At 45.8% G+C, this 17,504-nt stretch overlaps 1 protein-coding gene across 1 annotated transcript in view; it reads left to right on the forward strand.

Moving 5' to 3' along the window:
- SERINC1 (serine incorporator 1) overlaps positions 1–17,504 on the forward strand; it is a 197,430-nt gene that overhangs the window by 131,946 nt on the left and 47,980 nt on the right. Inside the window, exons 8-9 of the mRNA XM_085611269.1 lie at positions 3,665–3,809; positions 16,225–16,455. Of these exons, the coding sequence (XP_085467395.1) occupies positions 3,665–3,809; positions 16,225–16,455 (376 nt within the window). The remainder of the gene's footprint in view (positions 1–3,664; positions 3,810–16,224; positions 16,456–17,504) is intronic.

Consider the following 17,504-nt stretch of genomic DNA (forward strand, 5'->3'; position numbering starts at 1 on the left):
GGACTCAAGTTAGGCGTGACCAGATCTTAAGAACCCAAAACCCGGACATTATGTAAAAGTAGAAGGACTACAATTTTGCATCACGGAAGTGGCCCAGAATGACAGCTCTCATCAACATAGGAACACAGAAGCAGCACTGGAAAAATATAGACAATTTAATATGTAAAACCAGCATCACACCTGTTCATTAAATTGCTTACTTATAACAGCTGCTATCTAGCACAGCTTTAGAACACCTAAAAAAAATGCCTCGGTTTTCTCTCTACAATAACCCACATACCCCCCCCTTGCATAAATGCAAGTCCCCCAACCCCTAAATAGAAAGTCTCTCCCCATGTGCCCCCAAGAGGTCCGAGACCCTCACCTGTGCTTTGGTTGGAGACCGAGCCCATCCTGGCCCTCTTCAGGCCGGGACTTTCCCAGCTCTCCCCTCCACAGCCTACGGGCTCTCCCAGCGCCCTACCCTCCTCCACTGAAAACCTCAGGCCAGTCCAGTCCTGATCACATCTCCACTGGCACAATGGAGGGGGAGGGCCAGACTCTGAAAGGATCCCAAATAAACAATACGATGGCTCCTGCTTCCTCCTCCCGCCCCTTCCTGGACCAAGAAGAACCCCCCGCATGTGTAGTGCGGGGGCATGTGTATTGGGGGTGCGTCACCTTACCTCGGACTTGAATGTCACCGTTCATGCCATGAGTGGCGTCCCGGGTATCTCCAACTCTTCCTTTCTCAGGCTAGTAAGAAAGGTCCGCTCCTTTCGTCAGCCCCCTGATGGGGAGTCACCGTCTGCCAACGCCCCGGGGCCTCCTCAATCTTTCTCAACTAAGCCCGCACTCCTCGAGTTCTGGTCTTGGCTCTAGTACGGGATCACCCCTCTCCCCGCTGTGTGAAGAAACTTAGGGGTTCCTCCTCTCGCCTGAAACCCCCGAAGGTCTTGCCCTGCTGGCCTCAGAAGTTGTTATTTCCCTCCACTTGCTTCAGCGCTAAGCGCACGCGCACCAGAGGCCGCCTCTCGGACAGGCGCACAGGGAATGCAGGCGAACTAAGTGAATGGAAACAGGGGAGATACAAGAGGAAACACAGGAGATGGGACGACTAGTAGTACATTGGAAACAGCTGGACGGGAGACACAGACAGTACTGCGGAGTGCCGACGAGAAGTTGAAGTTGAAAAACACAACCCTCTGTGCCATATCAAAAATTAAAACCAATGACGTGCATGCAGCATTGCGTGTAGACCCGGCCCTGATAATTAAGTGCTGGTTCTAAGCACCGGCAAGCCCCGGCACAAATTAAGCATTGATCCAGAACAAAGTTACTTGAGGGGTGCAACAGAGAGATGGTGACCACTAGAGCGGAGACTACAGTATGTGGGAAATGCAGGAGATGAGCCCGACCATGGGGCACCTATGGTAGCACCTCCTACAATCCTGAAGATTTGCTAGCTGAGGACCTTCAAACCCAGATCAATATCTGCTGTTTGTGCAACTCTGGAGATACCAGAGCTGTTTTGTTGGAGGGCATCTTAATAAATGTGTGTTGGGCCAGTCTTCATCAATACAGAGATCTTCCTGGCAGAAGAGGCTATTTCCACTGACCGTTTTCAAATCTAAAGAGCACACTACTAATCGTAAATGCAAGTTCCATCTTGTATATCGGTAAGGATACAAACCTTAGTCTGCTGTAAGCTCTAAAAGTGTCTGTGACTGGTACGCAATATACATTGACTGAACAGGAGGACTGCGGAACACCGAGGAGCAAGAATGAGTGGGAGACTTCTCCACTTGTTGACCGTTACAGGAGCATTCCTCGAAGAGAAAATCTGTGATGGAGATGTTACAAAGAATAGACAAACCATCTCAGTGATGCTCAATTTGACAAACTGTAGAAACCTGATGGACCTAAAGGGGAAGGTACTACGATTGAAAATGAGGAAGCCACGTCACTGAGGAAACAATGAGGATATTGAAGGGAATCTCCAGCATGCAAGAAAACAGGACCGCATTGCTTAAACATCTGGGCTGTGGTGTGTTACGAATGGAACAAGTGAAAACACCCAAAGAACCAAAGAAGATATAGATGCTAGGTATTGAAGACAGACAACTTGCAGAATTATCTGGAGACATGGTTGGTATAGACAGTGGAACTGCTGCTGGAATTGATCGGGGAAGGACCCGTACGTGCTGCTGTTAAAGGGCAACAAAACTGTGGTTTAAAGGAGGCAGCAGGCCTTTGTTCTGGCAGTTGAGGCATTGATTGATGAAATTACTCACAGTAGCCTGTTCCAAGATCAAAATTACAATTGGATATTTCTGGTTACTCCTCTTCCCTGTTGTACACCGAGTTCTACACCTCTTCTTTGTTGTACTCCAAATTTTAGAGGGGAGTAGGAGCAATGTATTGAAGAGCGAATTTGCCATGTAGGGCACAAGGTAAAATCTCATTCCCTGTAGAGGTGAACATCAATTTGGGAAATGAGTAGTACCTCTTTTGGAACAGATTGTGCTCAGCAGTTACCGGCCTATGAGGGGGAAGGAAACTGTTACCATCCTGCCCCTCCCCCAGATAGTCTTAACATAGCTGACACAGTAACAAGAAGAATTACCCTTATCTGCCCTCAGAGTTTAAAACTGCTTCATGGGATGAGAGTAGCTCAAGATTACGTCTGCCTCGAGTATTTCCTGAATAAGTCCAGCGGGCCCTGTATACCCCATTTCTGCATGCTGTGACCCTATAATCACCATTATAGTCACAATATACCCAGTAACATCTATTCCTCCCCTCTTCTACGGCACAACCTCAATGCTTCAGCACCTTTTCCAGTCATACTACACAGTAAGCATTACTCTGCAAAATTGTTTTCCTTTATTTCGGTACTCCTCAGTTATTATCCCAGTTCACACAGATCTTTATACACAGCAGTTTTTCTGGAGCTTGCCAGAACTTTGCACTGCTCTGCTGTTGCTGCTTCACATTAAGACTGAAACAACCAATCCGGAGTTGATCCCAGTGAACTGGAACCTCTTCCTCTGTTCAATGAACATCTTCCAGAATGTTGATTACTTCACGTTGAAAGAAAGAGCAGTTTGAGACCAAGCCCACTTGATAAAAGAGGAGCATATCCCCCCATGATGTTGGAAGTAAATCCAGCTATTTCTATTTATGGTCTTGTCTGGTGAGTGTTAACTTGTAACTTGAAGCCAGATGGAGGAGAAAGTCTTTGTTAGACCCTGGTATTATTTATCTTTGAGTTGTAAAAATTAGTTTTCAGACAAAAAAAAACTAAGAGAAACTGAATTGTGTTAAAACAGTGAAAATGCAATGATTTTTTTAATGCTTTTTGGCCACCGCAAAAATCTTTCTTTCCACAGGATTCAGCATTAATGTGAGCAAACATTGTTTCAGATAGTGTTTTTTTTTCTTTCCATTCCTGCCAGAGTGAGTTATTTGGTTCATATTTAATCCTGTGGGCGCTGGGGAATAGTTAGTTAACTAAGAGAGGAGTGATTTTTTTTTTGGTTATGTTTGTGAGCACAAGTGAATTGGTTTGTTGCAACAATTCAGACTTCATTAAAGGCCATGATGTACGTTCATTCTTGTAATTAGGTACTGAAATTGCTGCATAACAAATAATGTGTTTACAAATTGTGCTTTCTTCCAAAAGATAGGACATGTAACCCAAGTTTGCTGAGCATCATCGGATACAACCGTACAAGTACTACTCCAGGACAAGCTCAAGTTGTGCAATGGTGGGATGCACAAGGAATTGTGGGACTGGTTCTGTTCTTGCTTTGTGTTCTCTACTCCAGGTGAGCATGTGTTTCTGGACTGCCCTTTTAATATGAAGGTACATCCCAATGATTATTTTGTGTGTTCTGTCCTTGCTGATTGAAAATGGGTGAGCCACCTGGAGAAGTTGTGATATGCCAGATCAAGAAAAATGACAGAGAATAAGGGATATATTTAACTGCCTTTTGTCCATTGAGAATGTCATGCTGAACACGGTCCTAAGTTCATAGTTTTTAGAGCATAGTCCTTTTTAGGTCTCGGCTAGCGATGGCTGCGCTTGCGCAGTCTCGCTCGCGAGATTTAATGACTTTAAGAAGGGCTTGCACCCGCCCCTCTTCTCTCCTGTTCTCCATTGGCTGGCCTCTTAAATGCTGGCCAGCCACTGGAGAAGAGGTCCAGTCACTCCGATTATGCCCCGTCCTTTTCGGATCGGGGGCGTGTTTTTTGCGAGAAGTCTCAGGGAGGAGACAACAGCAAAACACGCCCCCAAATCCGAAAAGGACGCTGCCTTTCTCCGAGGCATTTTCTGCTGTGCCTCGGAGAAAGGCAGTGGTGTGATCGTCCGCTCCCCCTTCGTCCGGTTGCTGCTCTGCTCACCACTCCAAGGGTCTTCTTGTTGTACTGCTCAACGTCGTGAAACACAGTTCTCTCTCAGGACAATAAAGAAACATACAACACTACACGAGACCGACATCATAGCCGCGCCTCCCTCCCCTTCCCCCACCCCAAAGCAAACTTCTCAGAGTTGCGCTCTTCATGGGCTTCCCGAGGCGGAGGGAAAAGTTGGCCGCGCCGCTCTTATGAGCTCTGTTCGCTCCCCTACTCTTCGGTGCGGCCACCTCGCCCCGGAGTCTCCGCGGCTGCCGCTGGCATGAAAGACCCCCGCCTTCTTTGCTGCTGCCGGGGACCTCTCTGCAGAAGGCATGCCGCCTGCTGGTGCTCTTCTGTGCCCTGCACCTCAGTGTCACCCTGGTGTACTAGCTGGTCGGCAGCGAGCGGGGCATCTTCTGGTTTTCACCCTTCTTGTCACAGACAACGCTGCCGCCCGGAGAAGGACGCCTCTTCCTGGCCCATTTGGAGTTTGTGGAGCCTAAATGAAAAGGGATTTACGGGACGCTTGAGACCCCCTCGTCAGCCGAACCGACAGTCCTGTCTGCGGCCGCCCCCCGCCCGTGAGATGAAGGAACGGCTGTTGCGGACGTGAACGGTAAGTGTGTGATCACCATCGCGCGAGTCCCGTTCAGCCCCCCACCAGAGTAAACAAATGTGCCTGTTGGGGGGACGTGCTGTGTTCATTGGGCAAGCTAAGGGGGAGGGGGGCGACCACTTTGCAGACACTGCACCCGGGATGTCCCAGACAATGGTAGCGCTCTCGGACATGGTTTGCCTGGGGTGATGACTTCCCTTGTAAACTGCTCGTGAGGGGGCAGTTGGGCTCGCAAGACAGTTTTACCACTGTCTGAAAATGCAGCGTATTTGGCTTGGAGAGCACGGGGTGTGTTTATTATTTCACATGGAGGGCAGGGGTGTGTTTCTTTCCCACGGTGTCGTCTCATCTAGGCGCTGCGGCTCTTCATTCTGCAGGGCTGTATAGCGTGCCTTCACTGTTCGCTGTCCCGCCTTCTCGAGGAGTATCTCTCTCCATCCTTACATATGTCCCCCTGACCATCACCCCCTCCTGTTGTCAGGCGCTGATTGTTCCCAAGTCTACTGGTCCCAATTTGCACCTTTGCCTTCTCATGTACTGACTAATTTGTGCCCCCCCCCGCTCCTGAAGGGAGTCCTGCCCCCTCCCCCTGCAGTGGACACCTCTCGCCAGTGACCCGGCAACGCCCACTTCCTAATGTGCCACAAGGCTTTCTCCCACTGAAGCGTGTGCTCTTCCTTTGACACCCAACCCCCACTCTCATAATTTCCGATTCTTCACCCCGCCCCCAAAACAGCTCCAGGACTGCCATTCACAGAGTCTAAACAAGCATTTACAATGCAATGGTCTCGGCATTGGTAAAGTTAGAGCTATTGGTATTGCTCATGACATTATTTTTGTTTATGTTTTTGTTTTTAAAACATTTAAAGAAACGGCATTGTTATTTACAATGTCAATAGCTTAATCTGTGTGTGGGTGCAAATGCAATAGGTCTCGCATTTGAGAGTGATTAAGCTATTGACATTGTAAATAACAATGCCGTTTCTTTAAATGTTTTAAAAACATAAACAAAAATAATGTCATGAACAATGCCAATAGCTCTAACTGTACCAATGCCGAGACCATTGCATTGTAAATGCTTGTTTTAATCTTGTTTGGAGGGTGAGCATATTCCACCAGAGAGCATTCTACAAACAAAATAATATTTAAAAAAATGATCTATCTAGCAAAACCTAAGAATAGTCTATTTTCCTGCAGATTCTACATCTTACGGTGCCTTCATGGGCATTGGACTTGATCTAAGTAGCATAAACAAGTAAATGCCACATGAACATATTACTTCTGTTGGGTAATCTTTTTGACTATTTTCCTGCAGATTTACCATCTTCCTTTACATTCATGTACATTATACTTGATCTTAATCAGTTTACTCCAAGCAGTAAATGTTGAGTGGCTGAACAATTACCCTAGTTGTCCACCCCACCCCCATGTGATCAGATGCCTTCACAAAGATGTCAACTAGAAACAACAAGGTTAGAACTGCATGATATTCCCACTCATCTGGCATAATCCATGATTAAATAGAAGTCTTCATGATAAGAACATTAACGAGTTATTGATAGATCCTCTTGTGGATTCACTATCTTTAGAAACATTCTACTAGCAGCAAGTCCCATCAGAGGTGCCTAAGTTGTACAGCAAGTAGAAGAATTAGAGGGCCCTAGTCATAATGGCTGATATGCATGTGGCTGCACTGTTGTTTCAAGAGGTCTATATGTTATTCCTGCGTGTAATTGTTGGCTCTGCTGTGTACATGTTCTACTGTTTTGAAATGCAATAAACAGAACTTGAGTTAAAAAAGAAAGAAAAACTAGAGGGCTTGCCACAGTACAAATTGCTTTTGCACCACACAGTCAAATCCAGTAGAGCCAAAGTAGCCACTCTTCCTCCTAGTGGAAAGATCGTGGGTACATTCTGGGGAATGACAAGCTCATAGCAAAGCTTTATGCAGAGGATGATCAACTAGATCTAATTTGCATTGCAACCACTCCACCATTTATTATTAAGAAAAGACACAGACAACAACTAGCAATCTGTATGTGGACCGTGAGGTTTGGCTCCATTAGGTGTACAAGAGTGTGGGTGTCCACGTACAAGTGTACGAGATCTCCACACCCCCTCCATTGACCATGAGGCACATTGTTGCTTCTTAAAATATATTGCCTGACGTATATTTACGTATGTATTACTTATAACGCATGCCTATCACTTTTGCACCTTAATCAGGTCGACTAGGAGTGGTTTTCATACTGGGCTGGTCCCGGTGTAGTCCTGAAGAAGAGCTGTGGGAAGCTTGAAACTAGTTGACTATATGCTAGGTACACCTATCCATTCTAGTTTAGGCCTTTAGCATATCACCCCGTTTTTAAACCAATTAGCTAGGAGCAAGAATAAAATGTATTTGGCCCACTAGCTGATCATTTTAATTCACTTTATCCCACTCCACTACACTTTCACTTGCACTACACATAATCTGTACCTTTTAGTGCTCCTACGTAATCCGCAAGTCGCAGCACGCCTCAGCCTGTAGAGGACTGAGAGGACCCCAATGATGAAGCATGTCACCGTGGGGAAACCCTGGTGAGTGAGGGGACTCAAGAAAGAAAAAATCTTTTTCTTTCTCTCTTTTTGGTGGACTTCAGAATCCAATAGATTTCTGACACCATTCTCTCTCTTAGGTTAGGTTCTTTTACCTGATAAATTCAGGTTGTTTATGATATAACAACTAGCAATCCACATGATATTTCTTCTCCAACAAGTGAAACTCTGGAAACACCTTTAGAAAAACTGGTCTACCTTATAATGACACTGTATCATGGTGTAAAGGAGATGTTCATGCAACAATTTTAATTTACCGCTCAATTAGTGCCCCTCCCCCCACTGCTTTTAACTTTGGGATCCTTCTCAGGCATTATACATGGTTTCCAATGAAACTACATTCATAAATGACCCAACAAATTAAGGACCCAGTTGAGAGGAACAATCTCATGGAGTTAGCCAATAATTGGGAAGTTTTGCACAAAGCCTAGGAATAAAAGAACTTCAAAGATCAGCTGTACATTGACAGTTTGAAATGGCGACTATGTAACGCTTCTCTGTGCCAAGTTTAGTTTGATGCCTATTTTGGTAAGAAAAATTTCTAAATTCTCCCCCACCCCTAGCCGTGAACTCTCTTGGTATCATAGTGCCTAGCTGCAAGGTGAAGCACCCTTTTTTGAGAGATTCGCACACTTGAATGGCTCTCAGCCACAGATAAGGTGTTGACGTTGGAACATCCGCCCCTCTTGTTATATGTACCACCTCATCAAGCTGGATCAGAGGAGACCAACTGAGTTCTTGGGAGATCAGCATGGTAGATTCTTCTTGCTCAGGGCTATGTGATCAGAATCTTTACTACTATTTTTTTTTCTTTCAGTAGTGTAGGACAGTTTTCAGTGAAAACGTGTTAAAAAGATTGAAGTTCAAAATCCAAACAGTAATGTGTCTCAGATACTTCGGCAGATGCTCCTGCAAGCAAAACTAAGGACACTGGCTGTCAACATGGAGGCAAAAGGGATGACGCCGTGGTCCGTATTGTGGCTGGCATGGCATGGGGGTGGGGGGGGAGGGGTTGAGCGATATGATGGCGGGAGCACAATTAAAAAAATTAAATAAAATCACTTGCGTTGCCACTGCTGGAGCTCGTGTCTTTGCTCTCCTGCTCCAAATTCAGGAACAGGAAGCAAGCACCCAGGCTCCCTCCCCTAAGCCAATCACAACGCTTCAGCGTCGACACGGTGCTCAACCAGGGGCTAGATGGGTGGGCATGTTCTCCATGCAGGCTGTAATGCAACCTGCATGTTGAAGTGGGAAAGTGTGCATGACTGGTTTGGGAGGCCCCAGAGGGCCGACAAACAGTCACTGCGCTCTTAGGATTGGGCAAACCACTCCTCACCCGTCCTGCTCCGTTATCAGAGCAGCCCCACCCACCCGCCCGCAATGGAAACATAAAATGATAATAACTAAAAGTTATTATAATTTTATGTTTTTGCTTCTAGCACTGCTTGGCCCCTTTTCTCCCCTCTAGAGGGCTGTCTTTAGGAGGCGCTCTGAAAGTACGCCACTGTTTTTGGGAGCTCTTTTGGTGCGCCTCCTAAAGGCATGTTTGCCTCTGCATTTATGTCCATAATACGGCACGGGCACAGAGGCAAAGTGATTCCCTCATTTGCTTGGGACCACACTCTGCCTCTAATGTTGGCGCTGGAGCTACATGTGTGCCAGCGCTATCTGTATTACAGAAGGGGCAGCACAAGCATCTGCGGCCCCTTTTGTAATCCCAAAGTGCCCCGGGGTGCGCAGAGTGGGTGCACATGCCCGTAGCGCTCCCGGGGCATTCTCTGTAAAAGGATTTTGCTTCACATGTGCCTATAGAACCAGGCTCTTGCTGCAGAGCTGAAAGAACCCTCCACTCATCTGTTATTGATGCGGTGGTGTACAATTTTTGACTGCACCATGGGTAAGAAGGAGTGGATGCTAAGGGGACAGTGAGTTTCTTTAAGCTACAGGAAGTGGATTTAGCAGTAAACTCCTGCGGACTCCTTAGACTGCTAATTGAGAAGCACCTGTGGGCTTTACAGTAGATGTGGAAAGTATCTATGACCACTATCACCTGGAGTGGGGCTGCAGATACCAAATCCTGCCCTTCCTGCCCCAAATGAATTGGATTCTAGTACCTACCACTTTGTCACATAGTTATCATGAGACTGGAATGACAGCTGGCACTTTCCACACCTCAGCATGCCTCCTAGTTTCTTGGCTGTATCAAAATGCAGAGCCATGACTCCAAGATGGAGAGGCAGCACAGACCTTGCATAAACACTCCAGTCTGAAAAAGGCAGACTTCCCATTGAGTTGCACATGGCTAGAAGAGAAAAGTTTGCCCTGTGCTGTAAATCATGCCTGTAACCTTTAGGCATGAGTAGGGTTCCAAGTAAGGCTTTAGCATTTTGCTTGACAATCCCAACTCATGCACAGTAGGGCACATTCCCAGCAAAGTTGGTCATAGGTATTTAATGGAGAGTTTACTTTGAACAGCCAATCTAGCTGAGGGTAAAGGTGGATTCCCAGCCAGGTAAGAGTTGCCACCTGTACTTTGTTTAAAAAAAAAAAACTCTGTGCAGAGGGAAGGTTATATGGTAATGAAACAGATGGAGAAGAATTCTCATTCACTATGAACCTGAAGATCTTTCAGTGACAGGCTGCACGTGGACATGGAAGTAGTTGTGATGAAGGTTCAAGGACACCAACTGTGTAATTATATTGTAAATCCAGAAGCACACTAGCAAGAGACAATACCTCTAAATTGTCTTTGCCTAGGAATATGTTTACAAATTGTACACATTCTGAAAGGGTCTACCCTTGAATAAATTCCTGCTGTAGCAACCAAAGTCATGGCCTTTAGTAAGACCAGTATGTTTGCCTGTTTCTGCAGCAAGGTGAAGATTTCTTTGAAGGGGACCTCCAAGTGTTAACAGTTGTAGGAAAATTGAAATGTGGGGACCAGAAGTTACTTTTTTGTTAGGAAGGTAAGAGTTTTACGAGTCAGCAGGACACCATAGTCCAAGGTCACTCCCATCCAGTTCTCCATAATTTAAGAGAATCATCCCCACCACTAGTTAATGGTAGGATAGAAAGCAAGCTACATCGAAGTGGCTTAATTGCAGGGGTTCAGAGGAGTGTTGTTGTCCTCCTCCACTCATGCGTCTTCCTCTTACCATCTTGAAACCATGAGGTTGGGACAACTGCTGGTTTGCTTGGCACAAGTGCTATCTACTATACACCCTAAAACTATTGTACAGCTGATGAAAGGATCTGGTATGTCATGAAAAGCCATGTGTCTCAGCTGTCAGCCAGGCCTGGGTGAACTTCTCCAAGCGCTCTGCCTAAGTTTCAAACACTTTCTGACATCAGTGTCTGTGTTCTCTGGTGCACCTAGGCATGGCCTGAAACCCTTTTAAGAGCATCCACGCCCATGGAGCAGTGTGAAGGGTAGAACATGTGGCATGTTTGAAGCAGCTTCTACTGGGATGTAGATCTCAAACGTCCTCTGCAGAGACAAATTGGGTGAAAGGATGGCCATTTTAAAACCAGGAGGCTGCGTTAATTGCATATGTTGCCAAACTCACTGGTACTTAAATATTTCTTTCTTAACTGATATATATTTTCATATTTTATTTCATTTGAACCTTGTTTGGGGATCAGAGGTCAGAGCCTCAGTGCAGCTATAGGGTTTGGCCTAACATTAGCCACAAACACGTTGATGACCATGCTCTGTGGAGCAGCATTGGCCTTTAAAAATGCAGAGTCATGTTATGTTATCTGCCATTTGTAGCGCGCACGGATACTCTGAAGTGTCCCGGCGCGAAAGCCAGTTCAAAGGAGACAGGGAGGTGTGGACCGCGGCTGAATGATTAGTTAAAAAGCAAGGTTTTTAGCTGTTTCTTAAACAGACTAAGATCGTGGATGTTCCGAAGGGCAGGGTATTCCATGCTTTGGCCGCCATGACCGAGAAGGAGCTACCTCCTGTTCAAACGAGGCGGTAGCGAGGAATAACAGTCAGGCATTCCCCCGCGGAGCCGAGATGTCTGAGTGGCACATACAAATCAAAGCGTCTCCTTAGATACATGGACCCTGATTTGTAGAAGCTACTGTGGGCGATGGTGAGAGCCTTAAACAAAACACGCTGGCCCACCGGGAGCCAGTGCAAATCCCAGAGAGATTGCTTAGTGCTGGGCCAACCAGGAATACCCAGTAGCGTTCTAGCAGCCGCATTCTGAACGGTCTGTAGCTTTTTCAGCTGGTAACCAGGAAGACCGATGTAAAGGGCATTGGCGTAGTCTAACCGCGAGGGAACGAGCGCTCGAATCACCATTTCTTTAGCCTCTTTAGGCAGTAGTGGCAGAAATTTCTTAAGGAGTTTCAATGTGCTGAAGCACACTCCAGCCAATTTCATAATCTGCGGTAGGAATCTGAGGTCCTCACTGAATCAGACCCCCAGATTTTTTACTGGGCTTCCCATAGACTGAGGCATAGGGTAACCCTAAGGCCAAAGGTCATCCCTAAAATGCGGGGGAAAAGGCCCATAGTGGAGTACCTCAGACTTATCCTCATTGCATTTGAGTTGGGCCAGGGCTAACCATTTAAAAACTGCAGCCAGACATTTTTTTTGCTAAATCGGGATGAATAATTTTTCTTCCACGTGAAGAGAAGCTGGGTATCATCAGCATACGCTATGATTTTAGCACCCAGCTCTTCCGCCAGATAGATTAGCGGCATCACATACACTTTAAAAAGAAGAGGGCTCAAGGTTGAACCTTGAGGGACGCCCGTAGTCAGACTTCTCGGTGTGGAAGAGAATGAAGGGAGACACACTTGCTGTGTTCTATTTGTCAAGAAGGATTCGATCCAATCCCACACCAAGCCAGAAATTCCGATATTGGACATGCGGGCTAGGAGTTGGCGATGCGGTACCGGGTCGAACGCGGCAGGAGGTCCAATAAAATCAGGGCCGCTCTGCCGCCGGAATCCAGGCACTCTCTAATAGCCTCCGCCATCTCAACCAGGGCCGTCTCGGTTCTAGAAGAGGCCCTGAAGCCCGACTGGGCTGGGTGGAGGGCGCCAGAAGCCTCTACAAACTCAGAGCTGTTTATGGACTGCCTTCTCACACACCTTCGCCACAGCCACGAGAAGTGAGATTGGTCGGTAGCGAGCTAAAGTGGCGGGATTTAATGAAGGTTTTTTTAGCAGGTGGAGGATTTTTGCCTGTTTCCCCTCGGTTGGAACCGTGGTGGTTTGAAGCGACAGATTAATGATTTTGTTTACTTCAGGATTAACTACCTCCGCTACTGCTGCCAACTGCCAGCTAGGCAGGGATCGGCTGGGGAACCTGATTTAAGAGACTTAACACTGGCTAAAGTGTCTGGCAGCGGAATAGGAGTAAACCCTGACAGAAGAGACCGGGCCGAATCTAGATCTAAGACTGCCCGAAGCGGGTGCTCCGCCTGCACCTGGAGAGCAGACCCAAAGCTATCCTAGATTGTTTGTATTTTATCTATAAAAAAGACAGATAGCTGCTCACACCAGGCATTAGAGGCGGGAGTGACCCTACGTTCTGCGCATGGCTTCAGAAAACTGGACAATTGCGAAGATTTCCTTAGAGTTATTTTTAGGTAGGGCAATGTGCTCTGCATAAAAATAAACTTTAGCCTTCTTGACGGCAGCATAGTAGCTGTTCTGACACTTTCTGAGTGCAATTTTAGCCAACGGGCAGTAAGCTTGCCTCCAGCTGCCTTCAAGCTTTTTGCATGATTTTTTCAGTTCTTTAAGTTTATTGGAAAACCAGGGTTTAGACGGGGTGAGTCTTGCTCTCTTATGGACCAGAGGTGAGGAAAAATGTTCCACTGCTCTCGATATCCAGTTGTCGAAACCAATTACAGCTTCCAAAAGAACCCCAGAAGCAACAGGACGAGTATCAGTCAGAACTCTGCAAAGAGCAGCAGGCTCCATACGTGGGGCAGGTCTGTCCTCGGATGCCCTCGTAGTCGGAAAAAAGGGCTTAATGGTCCAGGAGAATTGGATTAGAAAATGATCGGACCAGAGAACAGGGAGAGGTTCCTGTACAGCTATGGGAAAGTTGGAGCAGACTACGTCAAGGGTATGCCCTCCGCTGTGTGTTGAAGAATTAATCCATTGAGTCAGGTGGGCGAAATCTAGGGAGTTATTCAGTTCTCTTGTATCGGATGCCTCCACACAATCCAGATGAATATTGAGGTCCCCTAGAAGTAGATAATTAGAATAGTGCAGAGTCTGATGTAGTGGATTGGTGTGGCTCACTGGTTAGAGGCAGCAGACCCGGAGGCAGAGGACGGCCCGGGACCAGGGTTCAATTCCCGACGCGGCAGGGTTGTGGACCAGGGCCAGCGGACTCGATAATTCTCGCCTCGGTGCTCACTCTAACCAGGGATCACACTCGGCAACTCTGGGCATTAGCTTGCCTCATCTCCACAACGGCCCCCCACATTCGCCGGGGATGCCTGGTTTCACCTTGGAGATACCCAGGAGGGACCATCTCACAGGGATAGCCAGGACGGGTTCCCCAGCGGTCTACAGCGCCACGACGCCTCAGGGCAGCAGTGCGCTTTACAAGACTCATACATTTATCCAGAGGTGGCTCCCTGCTCGTGAACAGTCCAGGCTTGGGAGGGCTTTTACCAAAAAGCTCAAATATGCTCCACCACTGCCTCATTAAAAACATGCCGCTATCCAGCTTCATAGTAGAACACCCAGGGTCTTGGTGAACGCACTTAGTCTAGTCTCTGCCATGATGAGTGGAATTTAAAGAGTTTCTTCTGTATTAGTCCCTACTTTAGCAAATGAATACAAATCATTTGAGACTGTCCAGGAACTAGAAAATCCACCTCTGTGAGGTATTGAATCTGCTGGCATTCTTCAATTGTGTTAATAAGGCTGTTTTTGAATCTAAATGGGGAAAGGTTTTGGAACTGTTTTTCTTTCTGACTGGATGCTTGCAGTGGCCCTCCTATGTCCACACATGCCCCCCAACACCCCCAAAAAGCTCTTTTGTGAAGCACTTGGTAACAAAGTGCCATTACTCCAATTTCCTGAAAATCTGCAGTTTGTAGCTCTTTCCCTTAAGATTGTCAAGCATGTTCAGAACAGGCACTGGTTCTTGTGCTTTTCAGTGAGTTGTAGTGTTGTACACCTCAACAAACACATTAAATATCTTGGGACTGTAGCCAGAGGGTCTGCCACTGAAGGTGAAGCCAAACTTGATTATTAAAGCTGCACGGTGTTCAATAAAGAAGTGTATGAGGCCACAAGAGGCGACATGAAAACCATAAAAGTAGGGTTCATTCTCAAATATTCTATCACATGTATTGTAAAAGAGAAAATAGTTTATTTTATTAACTCAGTGTAGTTTTCTTTGTGAAGTTTAAAAATGATTATTGTATTTATATATTATATATGTATTGTATTAGATTGACATAAATGCTATCAATAGATTATTAGTTATCAATAGATAATTATCAATAGGTTAATTCAAGAACTCAAAGGCAGTTCATGCAGATCAGAACTTGGGGTTAATGTTTGCAACTGCTAGCACGCACTCTAACTTGTATTGTTAGTTTGAAATTATTTTGAAGCAGCCAAAGCCTCTTTGATTGCACGAAAATAAAGCCTGTCTTGAAGGGGTTACTCTTGTCTAAATGTGTTGCCACATAATTTTGAATTAATCATCGAAGCATGTGCAGTGCTTGCAGCATAGTTCAATACTAAACTGAATCCTGACTGGCTGCCATCTACCTTGGCTTGCATTAATTGTAGCCAGATGGGGCATCCAAATTGTGCTTTTCCAACAGGGAGATTAGGTGAATTCTGATAATAACTTTAGTGATTAGCTACTTCTACTGCCATTTTTCTGACAGAGACAAGCTTTATCCACTTGGCTACCTCAGGCAGACACCAGGCTAGTCTCACGATCTTGTGCATACATTAAGGTCGAATGCATTCAAATGACTTTCTTAGGGCACTGATGTTTGTCTGCACCTGTCGCATCCTAAAGGTCTTACCTGGCTTGTGAAAAATCGGTTTGTTTGAAACACTGAAGCGCTGAGAAACCGGTTCCAGAATATAGTGTCTTGAAGCATTTAACTATTACCATGTCATATGTCACAATTCTTTCTGGAGTTTTACAGTATTCGTAACCCCTGCAACTCATTTAGGGTGATTCACTAGTACCTCTTGAACAGTTGTCTCAATGTAGAAATATATAGTGAGTATTCGTGATTCTAGACATGTGCTTGCGCTGTGTGTTGTGTACACAGTGTGGCATTTTGCATGTGCGTTGCCTCTTGGCTCCTTGCACAGGCTTAATGGTGGTCAGAGAGAATAAGTTGTGTGCAGTCCTAAATCATTGGTTCCCCAAATTGTATTTGTCTTTCTGTGGACCTGAGGTCAAGCACCAATTTTAAAATCAAAATAGTAAAAGAGGGTGGGGTGAACATCTGAATGTAAGAATGATGTATTCTAGCTTGTCAGGAGATTGTAGCTTGGTAATGGAGCTACTGTTTGGTTGGTTTGGTCTAGGCTTGTGGGCATAAGCATTGAATGTCTAACTTCTAACACTGTTGATTCTGAAATGTGATCTTCCATCCCTTCTTGTTACACAGCATCCGTACTTCAACAAACAGCCAGGTGAATAAATTAACCCTAACTAGTGACGAGGCTACATTAATAGAAGATGGTGTGAGTAGGAACGATGGTTCGCTAGATGATGGTGATGAGGCCCACCGAGCTGTGGATAATGAAAAGGACGGTGTGACTTACAGTTATTCCTTCTTTCACTTCATGCTGTTCTTGGCATCACTCTACATCATGATGACTCTCACCAACTGGTACAGGTATGTGTTTGACATTCCCATGTGTCCTGTCCACCAGTATAGTTGGTACAAGTGTACTGGCAAAGTGAGTTATGTTTATGAATGGTGCAAAGTGATACATATGTCTGCAAGTTTTATCACAGCTACGCTGCCAATAGTGTCCAGAAGTGCTGTTGCGTATATGTGCTGTCCAGTTTCTGGTTGCAAGGAACTAATAACCCATTTATTTGTATTGTATTTTGCACTTGTACATACTCAACAATGGAACGTTATGATTGTGTGTGTGAGAAGTTTTTTTTAAATAATTGTTTTTATTGGCATTTGCAACATAAAAACATTTAACAATTACATTCAACAAGACAATCAGTACAGCCCTTTTTTGGTCTGTGGGTTACAGGCGTTCGTATTAGCCGTATAGCAGAAAAGAGTCGCAATAATACATGACATAATACAGCAATGAGCAATAGTTGTTACTGTTCATCCAGACTGTAATACAACAATATTCTGAAGGATTTTAAATTGCATTATCGGAGGTAAAACAAGTATATCTGGTACTAACACTACAGGTCATCCACATTCACAGTGCTGAGCCAATGTACAAATGGTTCCCAGAAGTCCTTGGGGCGAGATCGCCCTGGGAGCTGCTCCCAGTATGTTTCGAATTGCATTCTGCAGTGTGTGATACTAGTGACCCAATTTTTCGTGGTTGGTGGTCGAGTCGCTCTCCAGTGGATGGCCACTTGGTGTTTTGTCAGTATTAACAGCATCGCCGTCAACCGTCTGCGCTTAGGTGGGACACCAGTATTATCCTCAAGTAGTGCCGCCAGCGACGTGCAGGGTAGCGCATGCCCCGTAATGGTCTGTGTATGTTGAATCACGTGCGTCCAGAAATTAGCCACCAGTCTGCAGTGCCACGCCACGTGTAGAAAACTGTCCTGCATGTTCCCACATCGCCAGCAACAATCATCAGGTTGCAGGCCCATTCGGTGCATTTGTATGGGAGTGCGATACATGCGGTGTATGAATTTAAAATGTATCCGTCGCAACCGGTAATTGGAGGACAGCAGCTG

The sequence above is a fragment of the Triturus cristatus genome, chromosome 6, assembly GCF_964204655.1.
Source record: "Triturus cristatus chromosome 6, aTriCri1.1, whole genome shotgun sequence".
In the NCBI taxonomy this organism is placed as follows: domain Eukaryota; kingdom Metazoa; phylum Chordata; class Amphibia; order Caudata; family Salamandridae; genus Triturus; species Triturus cristatus.